Raw genomic sequence first — 22,248 nt, 5'->3', positions numbered from 1 at the left:
TTGAAATCCATTTCTCAGGTAATAATCTATGATATACCTTCTTTTTTGTTTCCTTTTGCAGTTTATCTTGAATTCGTTCAGAAGAATAGCCTTTCTACGCAAGACTGTGGTAAGTGAATACCTATCTTCGAGGGTCGGTAATGTTACCGCCACCCTTACCATGTTATCGTTCTGGGTAATCTATGGATTGGTACCTCCATAGAGTGAAAAATGTCAATCCAACAGTTAGCAAGATTCAGCGACGTTTTTGGTAACCTAGTGATGGTTACTTTACTCGGGGTTGAGCTGAATTGCTAAAATTGAATTCCAAGAGGAAAAGATTTAAGTTTTTGTTTTTTAAGACAACCACAGAAACGAAGTTACTATTATAATGGGTCCTATTAAATTTGCAAATTGCTTTTGATATTAAGAATAGTTTGTAACGGAAATTTAAGGAACAAAATCATGGGGGTGTTTGTCTAAGCTTATAAGCTGGTCAAACTCTAAAATTAAACTGATCTGTTTGTTTATAACTTTTTTAAACTTATAAGCCAAAAAAAATAAGTTGGGGAGAAGGTATTTTTTTTTTTTTTTTTTTTGCTTATAAGTTAGTTTAACCAAGTATATTACCACATTATCCTTGTTTAATTTTAAAATTTCATAGTATATCCTTATTTAATGTAGTACCTTTTTTAGTTATTTTATAATAAAATGTACTTATAAACCATATTTTATCAAACACGTCAACTACTTGTCAGTCACTTATAAATATTTTAATCAAACACGTAATTGCTTAAAATTTCAAATGCTTATAGCTTATAAGCAATTGTTGCTTATAAACTAATTTTTATAAGCTCAGACAAACACCTCCTATAATAGTTACTTTGAATAAAATATATTGTCCTTGAACTTTAAGTCCACCACCACATATATAAATATTGAATAATGGAAATTATAGCCCATTTTTGTTTTACTCTTATGAATCATTTTTTTGTTATCTTATTTGAATTTAAAAATAGAATATATGTTTATTTATTTATTGGGATCATTATTCTAAAAATTAATATGAATCAAATAAGATTTTTTTATTAAAAATGAAAAGAGAGGGGATTTGTTTTCTATTATCATGTTCTATTTAACTCAAAACATTTTTTCAACTCTATTCAACTATAAACAATTACCTTTCACTCATTTTAATCTGAAAATTAATCTATCCAAACCACCATTGTCACGTCGGAACGACACACGGTTGGTCATTTCTAGCTAAATCCATGGAAACAACCAGATTTACAGTTGACATCTGGCGATCGACTAGTCGTACGCCTTGATATAATTTTCAGATATTATATCAAACACATTTTCATAATCCTATCTTATTCGATTTAATCCAATTCAACTCACCTTAAAATAGTTTTTTAGAATATCATTTTTCTAATAATCTATTCATATCTTATCTTATTCGATTTAATCAAATTCAACTCATTTTAAAATAGTTTTTTAGAATATCTTTTTTCAGATAATCTATCAAACATGCCATAATTTATCCTTCAAATAAACAAAAAGGAAATGACAAATGTTATTGAATTTTGTCATTATTTTCTCAAAATTAGTTCAATTATATTTGATGTTATAAAATTATTGTAAAATTTGGATGAAGTAAACACACACACACATACACATATATAGTAAAACCTCTCTATAATGATACTCTATATAGAAATAAACTTTACATAGTCATAAAAAAATTATAGTCTCAATTTGGGATAGTTATAAATAAGAATAAACTCTACATTGTAATAAGTTATAATTTTTCTAATTCCCGCCTTAAGGAAAGTTGCTTCTACATAGTAATAATTATCTATATATTACAAAAAAAAAAATATGTTATGTAAAATTAAAGGTTTAAAATGAAATAAAATATTTATTTAAAATTGTTTGGGACAATGATTTATGCTTTAAAATTGTTATCACATCTTTTACCTTACGAATACGTAATAGCTCGTTGGCATGGATACCTTCTTGTTGAAGCCAAACTATTTTTAGTTTCTCAAGCATGCTTAGAGTTTCATGGCACAAGACTTTTTGTATTTCTGTACTATTATCTTTAGGATTATTTCTTTTCTCTTATTGTCTAATTGCAACAATGATTTCTCCTTTGGTTAAAACATACACGATTTGTTGCTTATTTGGATAATCGAAGAAGTCATTAATATCCATTCGATTAGTGTAGTAAAGTTATCGAATCTGATCACTCAATTCTATGATGACTCTTTTATTCTCCTCATCTTCTTCATTTGTAACTTACAATTTATTGACATTAGTGGTCCTAATTTTGCAATGCTTAAAACCATTGACAATTGTCTGTGACTTCATATCAATTGACCATCAACTGCATTTACAGATCTATCAATGACATTTATTTTTGCTGGTTCTAAGAAATGATCTTTTATCCGTTTCAAAAGTAGACAATTGAAGCGCTGAATTGAAATCCTAATATTACTAAAATATGAATTGATATCCTAATACTGTACTACTAAAACATGAATTATAAAATAAGAAATCAAAACTATAATTTTTGTAACTACACCTCCATTAAATTATAACTTTCTTATAATAATAAAATTAGTTAGTCTAATCATTATGACTACACCTCTATTAAATTATAACTTTCTTATAATAATAAAATTAGTTAGTCTAATTATGACTATAGAAAAGATTTACTCTATATATATATATAATAGAGAGAGAGAGAGAGAAATAAAAAATTATATANATGAATTGAGATCCTAATACTGTACTACTAAAACATGAATTATAAAATAAGAAATCAAAACTATAATTTTTGTAACTACACCTCTATTAAATTATAACCTCCTTATAATAATAAAATTAGTTAGTCACATCATTATGATTATAGAGAGGTTTGACTATATATATATATATATATATAGAGAGAGAGAGAGAGAGAGAGAGAAAATTATATAGGGCTTATTCATCCAGCTCCCTGAAGTTTGCGAATTGAACTTGGTTCCTATGTTACCTGAATTATCCAACCACCTAGGGCTGTGCAAAACTGGGTACCTGCTCCGATTTTGACCAAAATCGGGTACCTGCAAAAATATACCCGCTAACTGAACCGGTTTTAGAATACCTGGTTTTGCGGGTACCCGAAAATTCAGGTCACAAACCGGGTATCCGATTTTGTTACCCGAATATTCTAACAGTCCTAACTCCTAACCAGCAATTCTTCTCAAATTCATTGACTTCTTTAACCAACATCCCCTCTCAAATTCTGAAACTCTCTTCCTTTTTCTATTACCTCTGTTCTTCTTTAATCCCTTCAGTCAACTGATGCACAAACTCTAAAAAAAACTTGCTCAGCTACTCAAGAACTTGCTCAGCTACTTAAGGCAACAACTCATTTTCAGTTCTGCAATTTTAATTGCAACTTCAGTTAATCAAAACTGGAAACAACTCATTTTCAGTGCGGCTGCGTGCGGCTGTGTGTAGGTCCTGTAGGACTTGAGTACTGGAAGAGACGAAGAGTGGAAGACTGAGACTGGAGGTTTACGCAGTGAGCCAGTGACGGGTTTTAGTTTTAGGGCATCTGAAATTTTCAGATTTGGGGATTTTTTTTAGGTTCTAGACTTTTGTCAGACGTCTTTTTTTTTTTAATAAAAACCGGGTACCGGGCACCCGGTTTTCTAAAATTAAATAACCGATACCCGAACCGAAAATTCAGGTATCTTATAAAAACTATCCGAAACCGACCTGAATTTTTGGGTACCCGAAAATCTGGGTTCGGTTCGGTTCGGTTACCGGTTTTTTTTGCACGGCCCTACAACCACCTCCCTGGCATTAGCTTTTTTCTGTTAAACTAGCTTTTGATTGATTTTGATAAAATTTCAAAATAATTAAAATAATATTAAAATAGTCAAAAATTTAAAAGAAGCAAAATCATAAAACATTTTAGAAAAAATAATCGAAAACCTACTAAGTTTAAAGGGATAATGAAAACCCCTATGTGTTTCAACTAAAAGGCTCCCGCTCTATTCAGAAATAGAGCACAACCCCCATTCCGTTAGCATCTGTTAATAAACCTCTGCACATTAATGACATTTTTGTCCTTCAATCGAATGCCAAGCTGGATTTTTTCAATATTTTTTTTCATTCAAATAAAATTTCTTAAGTTAATTTATAATCCAAATTTTTTTTTTTTTTAGTTTTGTCCTTTTATACAAAATATTATCCACTTTCATCATGTTATTAATCTCATATCATTCCAAATTTTACCCTTCTAACAAATTTATTAGTCTAACTTTAATCTACATCTAACAAAACTCAATCAAAAACACATTATAAAGCATTTATAACCAAATCCCTCAATCTTCAAATTCACTGATTCCAATTTCCTTAAGAAAAATTAATAATAAACTGAAGAAATAAAAAAAAAAAAATTGAAGCTGGCTAACCACCAGATCTAGGTCATGGTGGTCAACCATCAGATCTAGGCATTGGTGGCAAGATTCAGCCATTGCCTAGGTGTAATTGGAGGAAGATGGAGAAAGAAAATGGGAAGAAAGAGAGATGAGAAGAGAGAAAGAGACAGAAGAAAGGAGGGGGAGGAAAGGATAAACCGGAGAAGAAAGGAGGAAGAAGAGGGGGAAAAAATAGATAAGAAAGGAACAGGAGGAGAAGAGAAGAAGGAAAGAGGAAGAAGATGAAGACTGAGAGCGATGAAAGAGATAAAATAGGTAAAAGAAAAAGGAGGAGAGTTCTTATAAAATCTGAAAGTTAATAATACCTTTTATAAAATATATCTTATTATATGTTAAAGTTAATCGATAAATTTAACGAAATAGGGGTTACACTACTACTTCTAGTAAGAGTGGGGGCTCACAATTTGTTGAAATGAAGGGGGTTTTTTTTTTATTATTATCCCAAGTTTAAAAGATTTCTTAGAATTTATATTTTCTTGGTTTTTTTAATGATTTTAAAAATTATTATGTTGTAGATAATTTTATTGAATATTTTATGTTGATTTAATTTTTTTTCTGAAAAATTTAGATATTTTACTTAATTTTATAAAATTTAATTTTAGGGATGATTTAGTCATTGCCTAAGTCAAAATTGGTCAAAAGTTAGTTTAGACGGAAAAATCTAACGGTTGGATAATTCAGATAACGCAAGGACCAGATTTTAATTTCAGATAACACTGGGGAGGTAAATAAGCCCAAATTGTATATCGATTAAAGGAAAATAAAAATGAAAAACTGAAAAACTGAAAAGTTGTATCGGACAGAAAACAACGAAGAAAGAGAAAGAGAAAGAGAAAGAAAGGGGGGAAATAACGAAAATAAAAATGAACCTTCTCAAATCAAAGAGAAGGAAATTGGGGGTTTTCTACCTCCTCCCTCTTCTTCTTTAAAATTCTCATTCAAATTCAGAATTCCATTTTAATTTTTCTTTTTTCTTAAAATTCAATCTATTGCTGTTAATTTCGACATGCGATCATCCGCCCACGACCGATGAATCTGTCTCAGAAGGCGTTGGTCTCCGTTGATGGGACTTCGACACCACGACCTCCAAATGAGTTGGCAGCCGAGTTTACTCAGTGATAAACGCAAACGTGGCCCTCCTTTAGGCTTGCGAAATCTCGGCAACTCTTGTTATCTCAACAGCGTCCTTCAGTGCCTCACCTACACTCCTCCTCTCGCCAATTTCTGCCTCAATCTCCAACACTCCTCTCTCTGTATTCCTCCTTCTTTATTTTTTTTTTAATTCATATTATGTTTTATTTGTTTCTTACGTTTTCGTACCGAGTTTATTCATTTCTTGCCCTAATTTTAGAATTCTATGTTTAATTAGGTGATTTGGCACGTGACTGTCCCTTTTGTATTCTGGAGAAGAGGATTGTGCGGTCGTTGAGCTTGGATTTAACTCTGGATGCGCCGGCGAAGATCCAGAGTTGTTTGAGGATTTTCGCCGAGCATTTTAGGGGCGGGAGACAGGAGGACGCGCATGAGTTTCTGCGTTATGTGATTGATGCGTGTCACAACACGTGTTTGCGTCTCAAGAAGTTGAAACGCAAGGGGGGTGACCGTGAAGCGGTGAATGGGAGTGTGGGGAATAGTAGTAGTAGTAGTGTGGTTAAGGAGATATTTGGGGGAGCTTTGCAGAGTCAGGTGAAGTGTTTGTCATGTGGCGCTGAGTCGAATAAGGTTGATGAGATTATGGATATTAGTCTTGATATTTTGCATAGTGGTTCACTTAAGGATGCAATGCAGAAGTTCTTTCAGCCTGAAGTTTTGGAAGGAAATAATAAGTATAAATGTGAGAAGTAAGTTATTTGATCATGACCTTTGTTGCTTTTTTTTTTCCTTACAATGGGAATTTGATTTGGATGAGAAACTTATACTTGCTTAGTTGTAAGAAATTGGTGGCAGCAAGGAAGCAAATGTCGATTCTTCAATCACCAAATATCCTTGTGATTCAACTCAAGGTATGGAGCTGTTGTTAGGTTTATAATTGCTTTTAGCTTTGTTTGTAATTGCTTTTTGATTGAATCATTGGTTGTGATCATAGAGGTTTGGAGGGATATTTGGTGGGAAAATTGATAAGACCATTGCATTTGAAGAGATTTTGGTTCTTTCAAGCTTCATGTGCAAAGCTAACCAGGTGTGTACCGTTGTCAATATTTTGTTTGTTATCTGCCCTCATAAATCTTGCTTGACTGGGATTAAGCTCTTTTGCCAAATTTGTAAAATTGTATGAAAGTCAGTATATAGTATATATGTACACCCTCACGTGTATAATTTTGGAGTAAGAGGTTATTGCCGCTTTTAGAAGTTGAAGCCTAACAGAGTTTTGATGAATTTCTCTACATTTATGTTTGGCGCTTTTAGTGTTCTGGTTATTAAGTTGTTATTAGCAAAATAATTCAAGTGTGATTTCACACTTCTGTAACTTGTAAGAACTTACTGTCATCTGACTATCCCAGGCTGGAAAAGAATCATGGGGTATATATTACCCCACAATGCTTATCCATATCTATAGGGTAAATATTTGTCTTCTTGGAGCCATCTATGATTATGTGGGAAATGGTTACTATTTGAATAAGAGTTTGTGATTATGGTATCAAATAAGTGATCAGAAATGAAATATTTTTTTGGTAATTCTATGCACAACTGATAATTAGGTTTAAAGAATGTACATAGACTATGTTTTGTTGATTAGAGTGAGGTTGCAGGAATGGAAATCTCTTTCCTGGATCCTTCATTCCCTTAATTAGTGGGTAAAATTGCTTCCCATTAATGGACTTGGAAATCCTGTTGCTCTAAAGTGAGATAATATCATTAATGGAGTTGGTATCATTATTCCCATACTTATGGGAGTCAAAATTAAAAATTTTGTGATGATGGAAAGCTGCATAAAATAAGGGTGGTTCTGATTAATTAGGATAATTATTTATATGATTGAGAAGAAAAAAGAAACTGTCCTGGTTGCTGAGAATTGTTAAAGTTTTCTTTGGTGAATTTGAAGGGATTACATAGATCTGTATAGGCTTTTGAAACTCGTAATACTACAAGAATAGGAAAGTAAAGAAACCTAAAACTTTGTCCTGGAAAATTGTATAAAGACCCTAGATGAAAGACAAATTGAAACCTTAGTGAAAAGCAAGTCTAGCTGGCTGTTGTATGCCATTTTAAACCTGGAAAATTAGGTTTTGCTCCTAACTCATAAAATCTGGGAAAAGTAAAAGTAACTAAAGCAGAAGCTTATTAATGCACATGAACATCAAAATAGCTTACTATTAACTAGAGACTTGTATGGAGAGCCCATTTTGAATCTGTATTGAACGTAGACTATAATACTAGGTTGCATTGATCTTTAGTCTCACTCTTTCTTGAGCATCTTGTGGTGTGCACCTAGCAATAATATTATACATCTTTTTTATACACCAGAAACTTAATCACACTAGGGCACTTTCATACATGGTCAAAATATAGATGTAGTGGGTGCTTGTATTTGTGTGTTTATAGTGAGGAACTGAAAGGGTTCTGGTTAGTAAAGAAGAGTTTGGGTGTGGTTTTCGTGCAGCACTTTCTTAAAGCCATAGACCAGCATCCAAACAGTTGATCCAAGTTAAACAATTAACAACAGAGGTAGCACATATGAAATTTATAAAATCTTTTGCAAGCAATGTCAATAGATTTATCATGTATGCATAATCAAGTTTCCTTTGCATGTATATGACTTTGTTTATAGTGAATAAGGTGATAGACATGAGCTAAAATGAGAAAGAAGGCTTTTATTATGTTTAGAAGGGTTGGGTGGGGAACAATCCTCTATTGTCTGATAGGAGACATTTGGTTGCTGGTGTTCTTTGTATTCTGTTTTACTGGGTAGTATCTAGCTAAGTGGAAATGTTATTCACTAGTTGGTGTGGACTTATTAGACTTTGGAAATTGGGAGTAATGCTGTTAGAAGACGGTGCTTGATCAAAATGCTCATTCCTAGAATTTTTTTTTCTCTTAGATACTTTTGCATGCAGATTAGGTTTTAATTTGTGTCTGTTTCTCGTTGGCCTAATAACTTATGTTGACTCAAAAACAAAAGAAAAAAAGGAGCAAGAGTAATTGATTGGGAAGCTTTGTTGAATATGAAGAGGTAATACCGTAATAGTGATAGGAGAGGGAAAAGAGAGAACAGTTTGCTATTGGTGAGTAACAGATAGGGGATCCATATGTTGTTAAAAGTACTTTTACATAATTGAACACTAAATTGTAACAGTATTGTGTTGTGTCATGTAGACTAGAATTAAATTCTGCTTTTGTTAACTTCCAAATGTTCAAGTGTGATCCAGAATTTGTATGGAAAGTTAAGACATAGATGCATAATTAGTTAGACAACAAAAGCAGCAGGAAGCTTTAAATGTTTGAGTATTTTTTCAGCATCAAAAACAGAGTAGATGGTTAGGTTACTCTAACGGTATTGTCTGATTTCTGTGGGTGAATTTGTAGTCTTTGGTGCTTTCTGTTTTTGGAATATAACCTAGTTACGCTTTAGGAAATCATCTATGAGATGGTGTTCTCTCTCTCTCTCTCACACACACACACACACACACACACACACACACAACTAATAGAAATGTTTTTGCTTGCATGTGAATACATTTCATAAACATTACAACCCCATGGAAGTGCTCTCAATGCTATTTGAAGCATATATTTTATAACTTGCTCTATTAAGCATATAGAATTTATGATTTTTGTTTGCAACGCAGGATCCGCAACCAGAATATAAGCTTTTTGGAACTATTGTGCATTCAGGATTTTCACTGGATTCAGGGCATTATTATGCTTATATCAAGGTGACTTATTGGATTTTATTTTATTTTAATACATATGTCAGTTTCAGGAATGAACAATGCCATCTGTTTGCTGATATTTCTTCTCTGTTTTGTGTACAGGATGCAATGGGCCGGTGGTATTGCTGTAATGACTCCTCTGTCTCACTTTCAACTCTGCAGGAGGTATTGTCTGAGAAGGTTTATATTCTCTTCTTTTCTCGTGCTAACCAAAGACCAGAATCAGCCAATGGCACTTTTCCTTCAAATGGTGTTAAATCTAGTGAAAATGGCAATGGGGTTCATAAAGGCGTGAAGACTACTGTTCCGTTGAAATCAGTGAGTATAAAACCAAGTGCTGAGCAGTCATCTCGGAAGAATGTCTCTACCATTTCTAAGGTTGAGAAAGTGCCTTCTGCCCCACGACTGAAATTCAATATTTCGGGAAACTCTGGTTGCAAAGGAGTTCCTCCAACTACTAATGGAAAGATTGATAGTCATAAGTCTCAGAGTATGGAAATGAATGGAGCTATCAAAGATTCGGTTCAGAAGGAGAAAAGTGAGAAAGATCCATTGATGAACGGGAATGATTCTAACAAAAGTAAAAGAGTTGATGTTCTTGATAAAGAGAATGGTGTCACACCGGCATCAGTAAATGAAAATGGTGATTCTAAAAATGTTGGTTTTGCATCAGTAAAACAAGATTCTGGTGAACGTAATGTTATGAGGAACGGGACAACACAACGAGGGTCTGATCACACCAAACTGCTTAATGGTAGTATTAACGGCCACTCTGATGTCTCTGGATCCAAGAGGAAATTGCATAAGGATTCTTGCATTTTGTTTGCACAGGATTCTCAATCTCAGGCAAAAGTTCAAGAACTGAGAGAAGTGTATGTGCTTTCACTTTAATTGCTTAAAACTGTTTCTTGTTGGTGTTAGTTATGCTTGTTAGGTTCCTGTCTGTTTGCCTTGATTATGCATTTCATTTTGTTTTGGTTCATTTATGTTCATAATATTCTTAGGTTCTTGTTTTTTCTGTCACATGCATCTCACTCTTGCAACATGTTTCCAACTAATGTGGATTATGAACATTGGATTGAGAAATGGGATTTAAATCATGACAAAGTTTTGTATCATTTTATTGAAGTCTATAATGGAGCGGGTGGTTGTTTGGGTCTTTTTAATTATTGATCATTTCAAACATTAGTTCTGAGCCAAAAAATAACAACTTTTTTTTATGGCCCTGCTAAACCTATTATTTTCAAAAATTGGATGACATAACTTAACTTCTTTTTATTGCTATTGTATCCATGAGTGATGCATATGTTGCAACTATGAATAGGAGTATCAGTCCGAGGACACATTTATCTGTGGTATTAATGACACTAGACTGCTGTTGGATCCTCTTCTAGTGCATCCTGTAAAGCATGAAGTCTTCAATATCTTTTATTTTTCCCCATTGTTTTTGACAAACTCACATCTGTTTGTTTTTGGTTACGCATGCTACTTGTCTGTGGAGTCAATATGTTTCTCCGATTGGAAGTGAGACTTATGAAAATTCATGGATATCAATTTAAGTTATTCATCTTTGCCTTGACATAAGTTGATCCCTTGATCACTTTTTCCTTTTTTTTTTTTTTTTTTTGACATCTCAGTTTGGAGAAAGAAGCTTCCTTAGTATTACGATCATGTGGTTGGTCTGAAAATGTCTACAGTTTTATGTGTTCAAGGAAGAGGCTATGCGCACAAGAAGTTGGTAATGCTCCAAGCGCTGTTGATTTGAAGTAAGTTGTTCTACTTTACATGAATTAATTGGTTGGATATTCTTATAAGTCCCAAGTTTTACTTTTTTAGAGTTTTTTCTTTGGTATGTGGCCGCCTTTTTCTTTTTGAAAAATGCTATCCTTATAAAGACCTATACAAAGAAGGCTACTAAGTGACGTGGGCGAGAAGAAAAAACAAAGAAAGAAGGGAAAAAGAGAGAGAGAGAGAGAGAGAGAGAGAGAGAGAAATCATGAAGATCAAGGGTAGCAATTGTCTTTGTATGCCCCTTTTGTATTTGTCTTTGTAAGACTAGCACTTCTCTTTTTTTTTTTTTGCATTGAACTGCAACAAATGTTTTAAGGAATGGGTGAATATTTTTAGCTTAAAATACTTTCTGAAAAGGTAGTTTGTTCCTGGAGGATGGTAGTTCTCTATGAGCTGTGTTTATGAACATGAGTTTCAAGCATTGTGGAGGACATTTAAGTGTCAGATGCAGCAGTCTATAAATTAAGATGTGCACAATGGCTCTAATTTGGTAGTACTTGTATACAAAGTCAAATTTCAGGTTTATATTCTTGAAAGAGTGAGAATCCATCGTCAGTATTTTACAGAATTTTTTTGTGTTGTTCTCATATTCTAAAGTCAGTGGGTTAATTGAGTCACCTGATTAGATTTCTTTTGGCCAGAAAGGTCACCTGTATGTATGCGCATCTGTTTCTAAACACTTTAAGGAGATTTTTACAGATATTTTTTGTGTTATTCTCATATTCTAAAGTCAGTGGGTTAATCGAGTCACTTGATTAGATTTCTTTTGGCCAGAAAGGTCACTTGTATGTATGAACATCTGTTTCTGAATACTTTAAGGACCCTTCATTCTTTCATTCATCTTAAATCTTTGCCAAGAGGGGATTTTTTTATCTAACTTTGTAATTGTTGGTTGATAGTTTTTATACTATAGATTGAGAGCTGTATAATTAGCGAAGTTAATTGGTCTTTCCTTTGGATGTTGAGGTTTTTGTTGACTCCTTGTTCACTTTTTGTATACTGAATTTTATTTAATAGAAAATTTTTCTTCTCCAACACAAAAAAAAGAAAAAAAATGTTAATTTGCAGTACCTGCCGTGGAGCTCTTGGTAGAAAAGAAAGTGATATTTGGGTTTGAAAAAAGGGTAGACACAGGTTATTTTTCATGATATGCTAAAATATAAGGGCTAGTTTGCACAAGTGCTATTAATTAAAGGCTTGAATCTTTTATCACTATGGGAGGGATCACACATTAAGATTATGGCCCTTGGAGCTTTGGTTATAGGGGCTGCCCTTTTGCATCAGCTGCAGCAGCATCAATGGAGTCGCAATTGCTTCTCTTCTGCCTTCTTGCATCTAGCACCAAGTTGCTGTTTTCTGTACTCTTCTGTTTGGATCTGGATCTGGATCTGGATCTCTGTTCCTGTCGTCCGTTTCTATTTTTGAATTGAATGTTTAGCTATGCTAGAGTATCTAGGCTGAAAACTGGATTATTTACTTTCCCATTCATTGTGAGAATTGTGAAATGGTGTTCATTAAAGAGTAAAATATTCAAAATGCATACATCATGGTTTCAGAAATAGCCAAAAAGCTCAACCCTTTTCATTCAAATAAAAGTAACTTAAAATAATCATTATGTTCGAAAAAACAGTTTACGTCAATCATCTTAATACTCATAATTAGATTTATCTACTCTTTTGTCCATGAAACAAACAGCCCTTTTATCTCTCTGGTTGTTGTCTTTAGTAAGAAACTGTTATTATAATTATTTGCTTGCATCACCTAGAAACTCTGTTCATCCTTTTACTTCAATGCAGGAAGTTGTTGATCACAGATGCAAAACGAACTTTTATTTCACAAATACCAGAGCCGTTGAAAGAGGACCTTATCAAACGTCTCAGGTTATTTAGCAAAGAAAAACAAGAATCTCCAGGCTCTTGATCACCTCAAGTGATATATCATGAGGTATTAACCCTGTTAAATTTTAAAATTTCTAATAGGGAATCCCTGGTAATTCAGAACTGGCTGGTAGCCTGACCTTTTATTCTTCTGCTATTGATAATTTTTGCAGTTCCATGAGATTTGTAGCTGATGGGGTTTGTAGTAAAAATACATTCGTGTAAAAATTTTGTTGACTGTTGGTGTGGGTTGGATAAGAAAATGTTTGTGGTGAAGGAGATATTTTCTTGAGAATTGGGGGGGATTCCATGTCCTATTACTTGTAGCAAAGTGCCGGCAGTAACAAAAACGGTCAATTAATCGTCTGCCTTGGACAAACAAACACAATTATAATTGTAGGTAACCTTTTGGTGATGTTGAGACAATTATAATTGTAGCTAACCTTTTGGTGATGTTGAGATGAAAAGGCTGAGTTCAAAATTTGCGGAGCAATATGTTGGTTGAGGCTGTGAAGTTGGTTTTGTTGAGAACCAACCCTTAAAGTCGCGGAATCGTATTCATTTTGTATGATAAATTAGCAGGAATTCTGTTTTCGTTGATGCATACAATTTTCCATCAAAATGTAGCGGGATGGCACCTTTTGGATATACTATGTATCATTGAGATCTATACACTTTAGTAGTATGACATCTTCTTCTTCTCCGTAGTATACAAGTTTTGCAAATGGATTTTCTTTTAGCTATGTCTTTCTGAAAAATAAAGCTTCAAATTCTTAATGTTTTCTGACTACTCAGCAAATTTGGTTCATGATGAGGAAAGTAAGAGTTGTTGAAGAAATTGCAGCATCAGTTTATATAAATATTTTTCTTTTATTCTTATATTCAACACAAGAAATTTTAAATATCAAGCCTAAAGTATGACCGATAATCTGAAAATGAATAAAAGAAAATCTGCAAATGGCCAAATGCTCCAAAGCAAAGTACTTGTAAGTTCAAACAAACAGTACGTTCACAATTTCACCAAAATAGTTTCTTGGTGATTTATGGATTTAGCAGAGAAAGTTTAATATGATTTATGTTAAGAAGAGGATGATTTTAGCAGGTTAAAAAGTCTATTTTATTATCCCTTCTCTAGTTCAGTCACGGTAGGGGTTCAAGTGATAGTTTCTGAAACAAGCTGGGTCTAAGGGTTCCCAAAATTTAATGGGGCCTAACTAAATTAACAATAATTTTGTATCCGCATTAAAAATAAACAAAATAGCCGCCAGGGTTTTGCAGTCTCACTTGACCTCCAACAGAAAAGCATTAGGGTTTTGCATTTGCAATTGCAATCTCCAGTTGGTTACGATGGCGAGAAAACGAGAAAGAATGCAAAACCCTCAGCCTTTTCTTTCGGCTGACGCTGGCAACTCCGTCGCTTGTTCAAAGAAGCGATCCAAACCTTCCAAACACCATCAAAAGCAAGATAAAGTTAGTATTTTTTGAAGTTAAATTTATAGATTTTTTTTTTTGAATTTATGTACTTACAGTTTACTTTTGTGGATTACTGTACAGATGATTTCTTCGGGAATTAGTTCCAAGATTTTAAAGGAAGCCTTAATTCAGCAGAAGGAGGTTCTCGAAGAGGCTGAAGAGCGCAACAAGAACGCCTTTGTTTTCGCCGAAGAAGACCAGAGTAAGCGTCAAGTTGAAGAAGAAGAAGATGATATCGATGATTTTGGTGGTTTCTCGGAGACTCAAAGTCAATTTGGCAATCATGAGGTCTGTGATATGCTATTTGTTCTTAACTTTTGCATCCCAAATTGGGAACTTGCAATTTGGAACTTGTAACTGCTTGAATTGTAATATAGGATGTGACTTGTAAAATATTGTAAATATGATATTTGGTGCAAGTACTACTTTTTTATTTTTTTAATTGTTGGGTTAGTTTTCTGTAATGTTTTAGTAGTGTTGCCTTCATGTGGTTAATTTTTTTTTGTGGGAAACCAATGGGTTACTTTCCCCTTTTGTTCTTCATGTATGGCAGGAAGAGATTGATGAGGAAGATGAGCGATTACTGGAGGCATTCTTATCAAAGGATGCTGGCCCACAACTTACACTTGCTGACCTCATCATCAAGAAGATCAAAGAAAACGATGCAAACCTTGCTTCAGGTTTTTATTTTCTTAATTATCTAAGGGTAGTGTTGGTGCATTTTTTTTCCTTTTTTATAGTTTTTAGCTTCTTAATTATCTGTTTGTGTTGGAATGTGCAGAAACCCGCCCCTTGCCTAAGTTGGATGAATCCTTCATAAACTTGTATAAAGGGTAAAGTAACTATCCGTACTTTACACATTCTGTTTAAGTTCATTAGTATTATTCCTTAATGGAAAAGTTTTGAATGCTTCATAATAAACTTTTTTTCTTCTTTGAGTTCCTTTTTCTCCTAAAGCAGTGTCTACTTAGAATGTGAGAGGGATGTATGAATAAAGAATTTTTTTCCAATATAATAATAAAAATGTTGATGGCATGAACAAAATATACAGGGTTGGTGAGTTTCTTAGTAAATACACAGCGGGGAAAATGCCCAAGGCATTTAAACACATTCCTTCAACACAAATGTGGGAGGATGTCTTGTACCTTACCGAACCTGAAAAATGGTCGCCTAATGCAGTGTTTCAAGCCACACGAATCTTTGCTTCAAATCTGAGTGCGAAGAAGGCAGAACGTTTTTACAAACTTGTTTTGCTCCCTCGGATAAGGGATGATATCCGGAAGAATAAGAAGCTCCATTTTGCTCTATATCAAGCTTTGAAAAAATCTCTGTATAAACCTGCTGCATTCAACAAGGGAATATTGTTCCCTTTGTGTAAGGTATACATCTTCAAATATGTCAACTTAAGTAATATTTACGGTTGCTCTTTGGTCACAAAAATTTATCAATCACATAGTAATTTGATTTTGCAAGTCACAAGGTATGCTCTAAATTATTCATTTCTTTTTATTTCATATTTAGTCTGGGACATGTAACCTCAGAGAAGCTGTCATCATTGGGAGCGTTATTGAAAAAGTTTCCATTCCTATGCTTCATTCAAGGTATGCTTTGTACTCGTAGGTCTTCTGAATTCTTGGGCATTGTTGAAAAAAAAAAAAAAAAGAATTAAATTTTAGTGGATGTGAGGAAGGAATTACTTTAGGGAATTTAGGGTTAAGTAATGTGGTATTTAAGTTGCAAAAATTTCACAAACAGACATATGCTTTGGTGATATTAATCTTTTGGTTGAGTTTGAGCCTTGTATCTCTTTTATTTTTTCTCAGTGGTTAATATGTATATCCTTTGGTTTGGTTATATCCATGTTTTTAGTGGATGTTGTTGTTTATTAAACAATCTTTGAATTATAAAGTATAATATTATATGAGAATTGCTTTTGGATATCTATGGGTGCGTTTGGTTTATTATTTTGGATAGGATTTTGGGAATAATATTGGGTAGTTGAATAGGAGAGTATTACGAGGTAAAATTTAAAAATTTATAAAAAGCCCCTAGGTTTACTAATTTAATTAAACACCCCAACATATAAAATGACAAAAATACTCCCACCACCTGCAGTCCCAGATTCCGGCCACCACCGTCAGAATTTGGCTGGAAAATCGCGTTACGACACAGACCGGTTGGATCTGTGTCGTAACTCGTCGTTATGGCCTTTTGATATGGCCATTGGTGGATCTGGCCAAAAAAGGCCAGATCTACGGCCTGTTGTGGCCGTCGACGGCCAGAAAAGGTCAACCGTCAGCGACGGCCAAAGATATGGCCGTCGCTGACGGCCAGATCTGGCCTTTTCCGGCCAGATCCACTGTGGATTTGGCTGGAAAAGGCCAGATCGGTAAATTACCGGCTAGTTCCGGTCGGTAATTCACCGTTGTGGCAGATTCCGGCTACCATCGACGGTGGTTGCCGGAATCCGTTTTTGTTAATTTTTAAACTTTTTTTTCAGAGTGTATTTAATGAAATTAAAACCTTATGGGGTCTAAAAGTAATTAAAAAAATAGGGTAATATTTCTTGAATAATGTGCCAAACATTATTTGGAGAATAGGATTGAGAATATGGGCATAAATAATAAGCCAAACATGCCCTATGATTTACAAGAGTAAGGATGGGGGGAAGGCACGGCTAGAAACATTTTGAACCTCTTTTGATTTTGAAATTCCTTTTTTTTTTTTAATTTTACAACATAAGGTAGTATTAAAGACTTTTTTACTATTGTTACATACTTATTAGTATAAACTCATACCTCTTCCTGCATTTCCTGCTTACTTCTTTTAGTTGTGTTCTTGCTTGCTCTTGTTTGTTTTTTCGTACTTTTTCCTATTGTGTTATTGAACTTGTATATGTTTCAGCCGTGCACTTCTATGACATGCAAACATGGTAATTGTGTTGAACAAAAGTTTGGAATGGCTATTCTGAAAATTTAATTTGATGGATCTTGAGGAAAAACACCCTGAACAAGATTCTATGGAATGTATAGATGGATTCTTTTTACTAATGGAGGTCAAAGTCAATATATCAGTTCTACTGGGCATAATTGGAGTCCTACAAATGAAATTAATGTTATAAATAAAAGTACCTGTGGTAAAAAATTGTTAGGTGTCAAAAGGTGTGTTTGTTTAATGTATTGTCAATTAAGTTACCATCATACCACCAAAAAATTATCAAATTGATGGATAACTGATGGTGTCAACAGATTTATTTCATCTAGCTTTCCAATTCTCATTCAGTTCTCTATTACAAAATAAGTTATAGTAGATATTAAAAATTTTAGTTGTCAGTTGTGGTGGGTATCTGAGAAGACTCCTAGATGAGAAGTGCATTGGCTTTACATGATTAGTTAATTGATTAATATTTATTCGTGAAAATTTGCTACTATAAGATACATTTCCTGTCTATGATAGCCTCTTTATTGAACGACTATACCTTGTACTTTCAAGTTTTTTAATTATATGGGAACCATCTAACTCAAAACTTCTGTTTCAAATACAGTGTTGCTTACTGAAGCTTGCCGAAATGGAATATGCGGCACTACAAGGTATCCAGATTTTTATATCAACACAAAAAGTGTTGTCTCCGATGTGCATGTGTTTTTTCAAATGCAGTGAGTGTGTGCATGGTGTGCCTTTGTGTGCAAAAGTGTAACTTTGAGTGAGTATTAGAAGTGGAGACATGTGCATGGTATGATTTGAACATTTAACTGACCAAGAAGAGAAGTAGAAAGAGAATTGTCAGGGATAAGATATCATGGATTCTTCATATCAAAGTTCTGATTCAAAATGCATAGCCTAACAACACATTATAATTATAATCTGTAAATCTAGTATGTACAACTGCCTACATGCAGCTTGAGATGAGAACAAAAGAGATTGATATATCTGTATGGATCTAGGTTTTAGCCGTAGCATGTAAATTGAGAGACAACTAATCAAATTAAGGCTCTGTAAAGGTATTAGATTCTTTGGAGGCATCTCATTTTTATTGTTGCAGAATACTGAAAAATATCATAATTTTATCTTTTTAATTTTTGCAGCTACTTCATAAAACTTCTTTTGGAGAAGAAATATGGTTTGCCATATCGTGTAGCGATGCTATTGTTGCTCATTTCATGAGATTATTGAGGATACCCGAGTAATGCCTGTAATTTGGCACCAGTCACTTCTTGCATTTGTGCGAGGTTAGCAATCAATTAAGATTTTAGTTATGCTTCTGTTTGTTTCTTATAAAAAAATAAAAATAAAAATTCTGTGTTGCCTATTATCATCTATTTGTTTCACTATCATTTAAATAGTTGTTAACCACAAAAGATTTATAGATGTTTTGATTTTAGAGTCAGGAATAGAAAAAAATAAGGATGTAAAACGTCTAGGAATTTATAAAGTGCATTGTGTATTGACTGGTTTGGCATTCTCATTCATAATGAAACATATATCAGAATATTTATTGACTGTTTACTATCGTGTCCAGTATATGATTAAATTCTCACTCCCTAAAGTTCTATTGTATTTTAAGCTATTTAGGCTATTTTTGTTATATTATCTTTTATAAAATGAGTGGAACCAGGGCTTTTTTCTGTAGACTGCCCATTTGAATTTTTCTGCAGGTACAAGAATGAACTGCGGAAGGAGGATAAAGATGACCTTAGAATTCTGCTTAAAAGGCAAAACAAAAATAGTACGAGCATTGTCTCATCTCTCTCTCTCTCTTTGCTGTCTTGAAAATCCTGGTTTATTTAATAAGTTGAGCAGATTATGACTTTGCCGCTGTATATATTAGGTTACGCCTGAAATTATCAGGGAGCTTGATAGTCCGCAATCGTGGTGAGAAGGAGGACAATCTTATGTTGATTATATCCTTTGCTTTGTGAAAGATTATTGCAACAATATTCTTTTGGGTGTTTGTGAATATACAATTCTTGCACATGGATTATTGTTCACTGTGGTTTTTTTGTTTACATTTACGAAAATTCCCTGTTTTAACTCTTGGGATGTTACGTAGCCGTTATGAATTGGCACAACATCACTCTTGGTTCTTCCATTCAAAAAAATAAGAAAGAAACAAAAGTTTGGAAATCGTTGCAAAATATTGTTAAAACTTTTGAGTTTTCAAGTGTTACGGTTGTTTTTTGTGTAGGAATGTCTTATATTGATTCATGTTTTAAAGAATAGCTGCAATATTTGCTTCAAGCTAGGAATTACCAGTGTCCTGATAAAACATCATGGAAGAAGTTTGACATCACTTGGGAAGGCTAATGAAAAATACTTGTTAATGTTGTAAAATAGCCTTCAATACTTTTGTCTTTAGATAATATACTCATGGTTTAGATATGTTTTCTTTGTAGATTATAGAAATGTCAGTAAAAGTTGGTTAAGAGAATTACTGATGCCTGCCAAAAAATGAAGTTGATATTAGATATTTATGAACGATGCTAGTTTTTAAATTTTTAGAAGTTGGTATAGAATTATATTATTGTAATACTAGCAATAAAATTCATGTGGATTGAATCATAAGGCATGTTTGCTGCATGAACGCACTCCACATTTTAGCTTTTTGATAGTTTTCAGCATGATGGTCAGACTCAGAATGAAAGTAAGCTAGGATTCATCATTACATTTATTTTTTGTGGTCATATCAAAAACTGGATTCCTTGACTTCTCTTACCAAGACCTATTTCTGTGATCAATAAACAATTGAGGAAGACAGGTTTGATATTCCAGATGTACCTATGGAGGAGGATTGAATATCTACTACCGCTGATGTGGTTGATTGCTTGGTATGTCGGTGGTATTCTGCTTTTTGCTTTACGTTACACCAGTGTAATCCTATTTGGAATGATAAGACTTAAATTTAGTAATCGTATTATTTTATTCTGTGTTTGCTTGGATACACTTTTGCCTGAAAAATTAAAGCCTTAGGACTGTTTATCCCCTGTTTCAATTTGTTTCCTACAAGTCTCTGGTCACAAAAACAGTTTTTGTTCTTGAATAGACAACTTTTTGGCTTACTTTCCAGAAGGATTTTTCAAGAAAGTTTTCCAGTAACACCTTTTAGAAGGAGGTATCATTCTGAAAATGACTGATACAAAGAAAAAATTATATGTATTCTTATATTTGTGAACATTTTTTCAAGAACAAGACTAGGAAAGATGCCGATGTGCCATTATCTTCCCATGGAAGCTAGGTGGTTTCCATGTTTTTAAATACTATGAAATAAACTTATTTTCTAAGCGATTGTAGGTTTACATCCTGGTGTGTTCAGCAACTGAAATTCTTGAAGAGACAGCTTCAGATATTATTGTTTGAGGTACTGCGGTTTTGTTCTTGTATGTATGAAGGATTCTCAAAGAAAGAGATCCAGATTGGTTGCAGAGAGTTTTGAAGTTCGGCGTAATGGACGAGTCAAATGTTATATCTATTTTCCCCAAACGACGTGTCTGTAGAAAATTTATTTGAGTATTGCCTCCACTGAGGGTTTAGATGGTGTAATCTGGATAAAAAGTATGGATGTCTATTTCTTTTATAAGAAAGTTTGTCGATTAATATGCCATTTTATGTTCCAATCACTTGTCTACAACTAATTGTTTTTCACAATACTATTAGAAAAGAAGTTGTGTACATTGAATCTGGATTGGACAAGTTTAATGAGACCACCTTTCTTTTGGACTTGGTGGCAGCAAAGCCCAGAAAGAAAAAATACCCCTAAAAATTGGATTGAGTGGTTAAGAATTTAAACCATTTTAATTTTCAATTCAAGGGATGAGGAGCAGCTCTCCTTTGTTTATTAAGATAATAAGGTCCAACAGTGACTTATAATTTATAATTTGATGAAAAAAAATATGCTTACCACCGTCACTAAGAAAATATAAGCTATGGTTTTTTGTATCAATGAATCTTACAAACATGGGATGCATGATTGGACCCAAGAACAGCACCATCCCAGCCTCCACATTCACCTCAAATGGGTTTCTTTTTATTTCATTTCTTATCATTTTCTTGCATTAGCATTTACAATCATTTAGAAGCTAGAAGTTTGAACTACCATATCTTTAACATTATTGATCTATAAAGTATTAGATATAAACTGACATTTTTTATAAACTCTCTTTTGTTTTGATATCAATCCACTGATATAACCAGTCTGCCCTTTTCATGTCTTGAATGGCTGCATTTGATTTTGATTTGCTTATTTGTTTATCTATTACTATTAATTAAATCCAATCCCATATCACAGTATTATTCTTTCTGGCCTAAGAGTTGCCACGTTGATCACTCAATTATTAAAACTCAGCATGATGTATTATTATCATATATCACCATGAAACCAAAAATTATTTCTTAAACTGACGTGAGCAATCAAATTACAAGAAACGGAGGAAATGTATATGTAGATCAGGTGATGTAAGGAAATAATATTCTTGGGAATTATTGTCATGCGGGTGAGGCATGCCTGAAGTCATCAAAATATAAGCAAAAGCTGAGTTGGATTTCGAACAATCACTAGAACTTATACACGTAGCACTTCTTTCGGTTAAAAGACTCAAAAGTTCTTTCAGTATTGCAAAAAATTATGTCACAATATCCTTCCAAAGGGGACCGTTTTTCCTTCCATTGACACGTACACATCACTGTTTGTCTCTTTTGTTAATCTTTTTTCTGTGGATTCTTTGCAGCTTTCAAATGTTTTTCCGGTTGAAAACAGCTGGTATA

The 22,248-nt window shown here is 33.5% G+C and overlaps 1 protein-coding gene and 1 pseudogene across 1 annotated transcript; both read left to right on the top strand.

Annotated features, from left to right (window-relative positions):
- The first annotated feature begins 5,252 nt into the window (after positions 1–5,252).
- LOC116118079 (ubiquitin carboxyl-terminal hydrolase 25) lies at positions 5,253–13,332 on the top strand. The gene is made up of 9 exons (XM_031404056.1): positions 5,253–5,731; positions 5,848–6,319; positions 6,406–6,481; positions 6,565–6,657; positions 9,266–9,352; positions 9,452–10,221; positions 10,987–11,115; positions 12,937–13,084; positions 13,191–13,332. Exons 1-8 carry the CDS (start codon positions 5,542–5,544, stop codon positions 13,058–13,060), a joined length of 1,941 nt encoding a protein of 646 aa, XP_031259916.1. The 5' UTR covers positions 5,253–5,541; the 3' UTR covers positions 13,061–13,084; positions 13,191–13,332.
- A 920-nt stretch (positions 13,333–14,252) lies between these two features.
- LOC116118080 lies at positions 14,253–20,924 on the top strand (annotated as a pseudogene).
- The last annotated feature ends 1,324 nt before the right edge of the window (positions 20,925–22,248 follow it).

This window comes from Pistacia vera, unplaced genomic scaffold (genome assembly GCF_008641045.1).
Source record: "Pistacia vera cultivar Batoury unplaced genomic scaffold, PisVer_v2 Contig837, whole genome shotgun sequence".
NCBI classification, from domain to species: Eukaryota; Viridiplantae; Streptophyta; class Magnoliopsida; order Sapindales; family Anacardiaceae; genus Pistacia; species Pistacia vera.
Note: the sequence above shows the minus strand (reverse complement) of the source record. Positions and strands in the feature narration are given on the sequence as shown.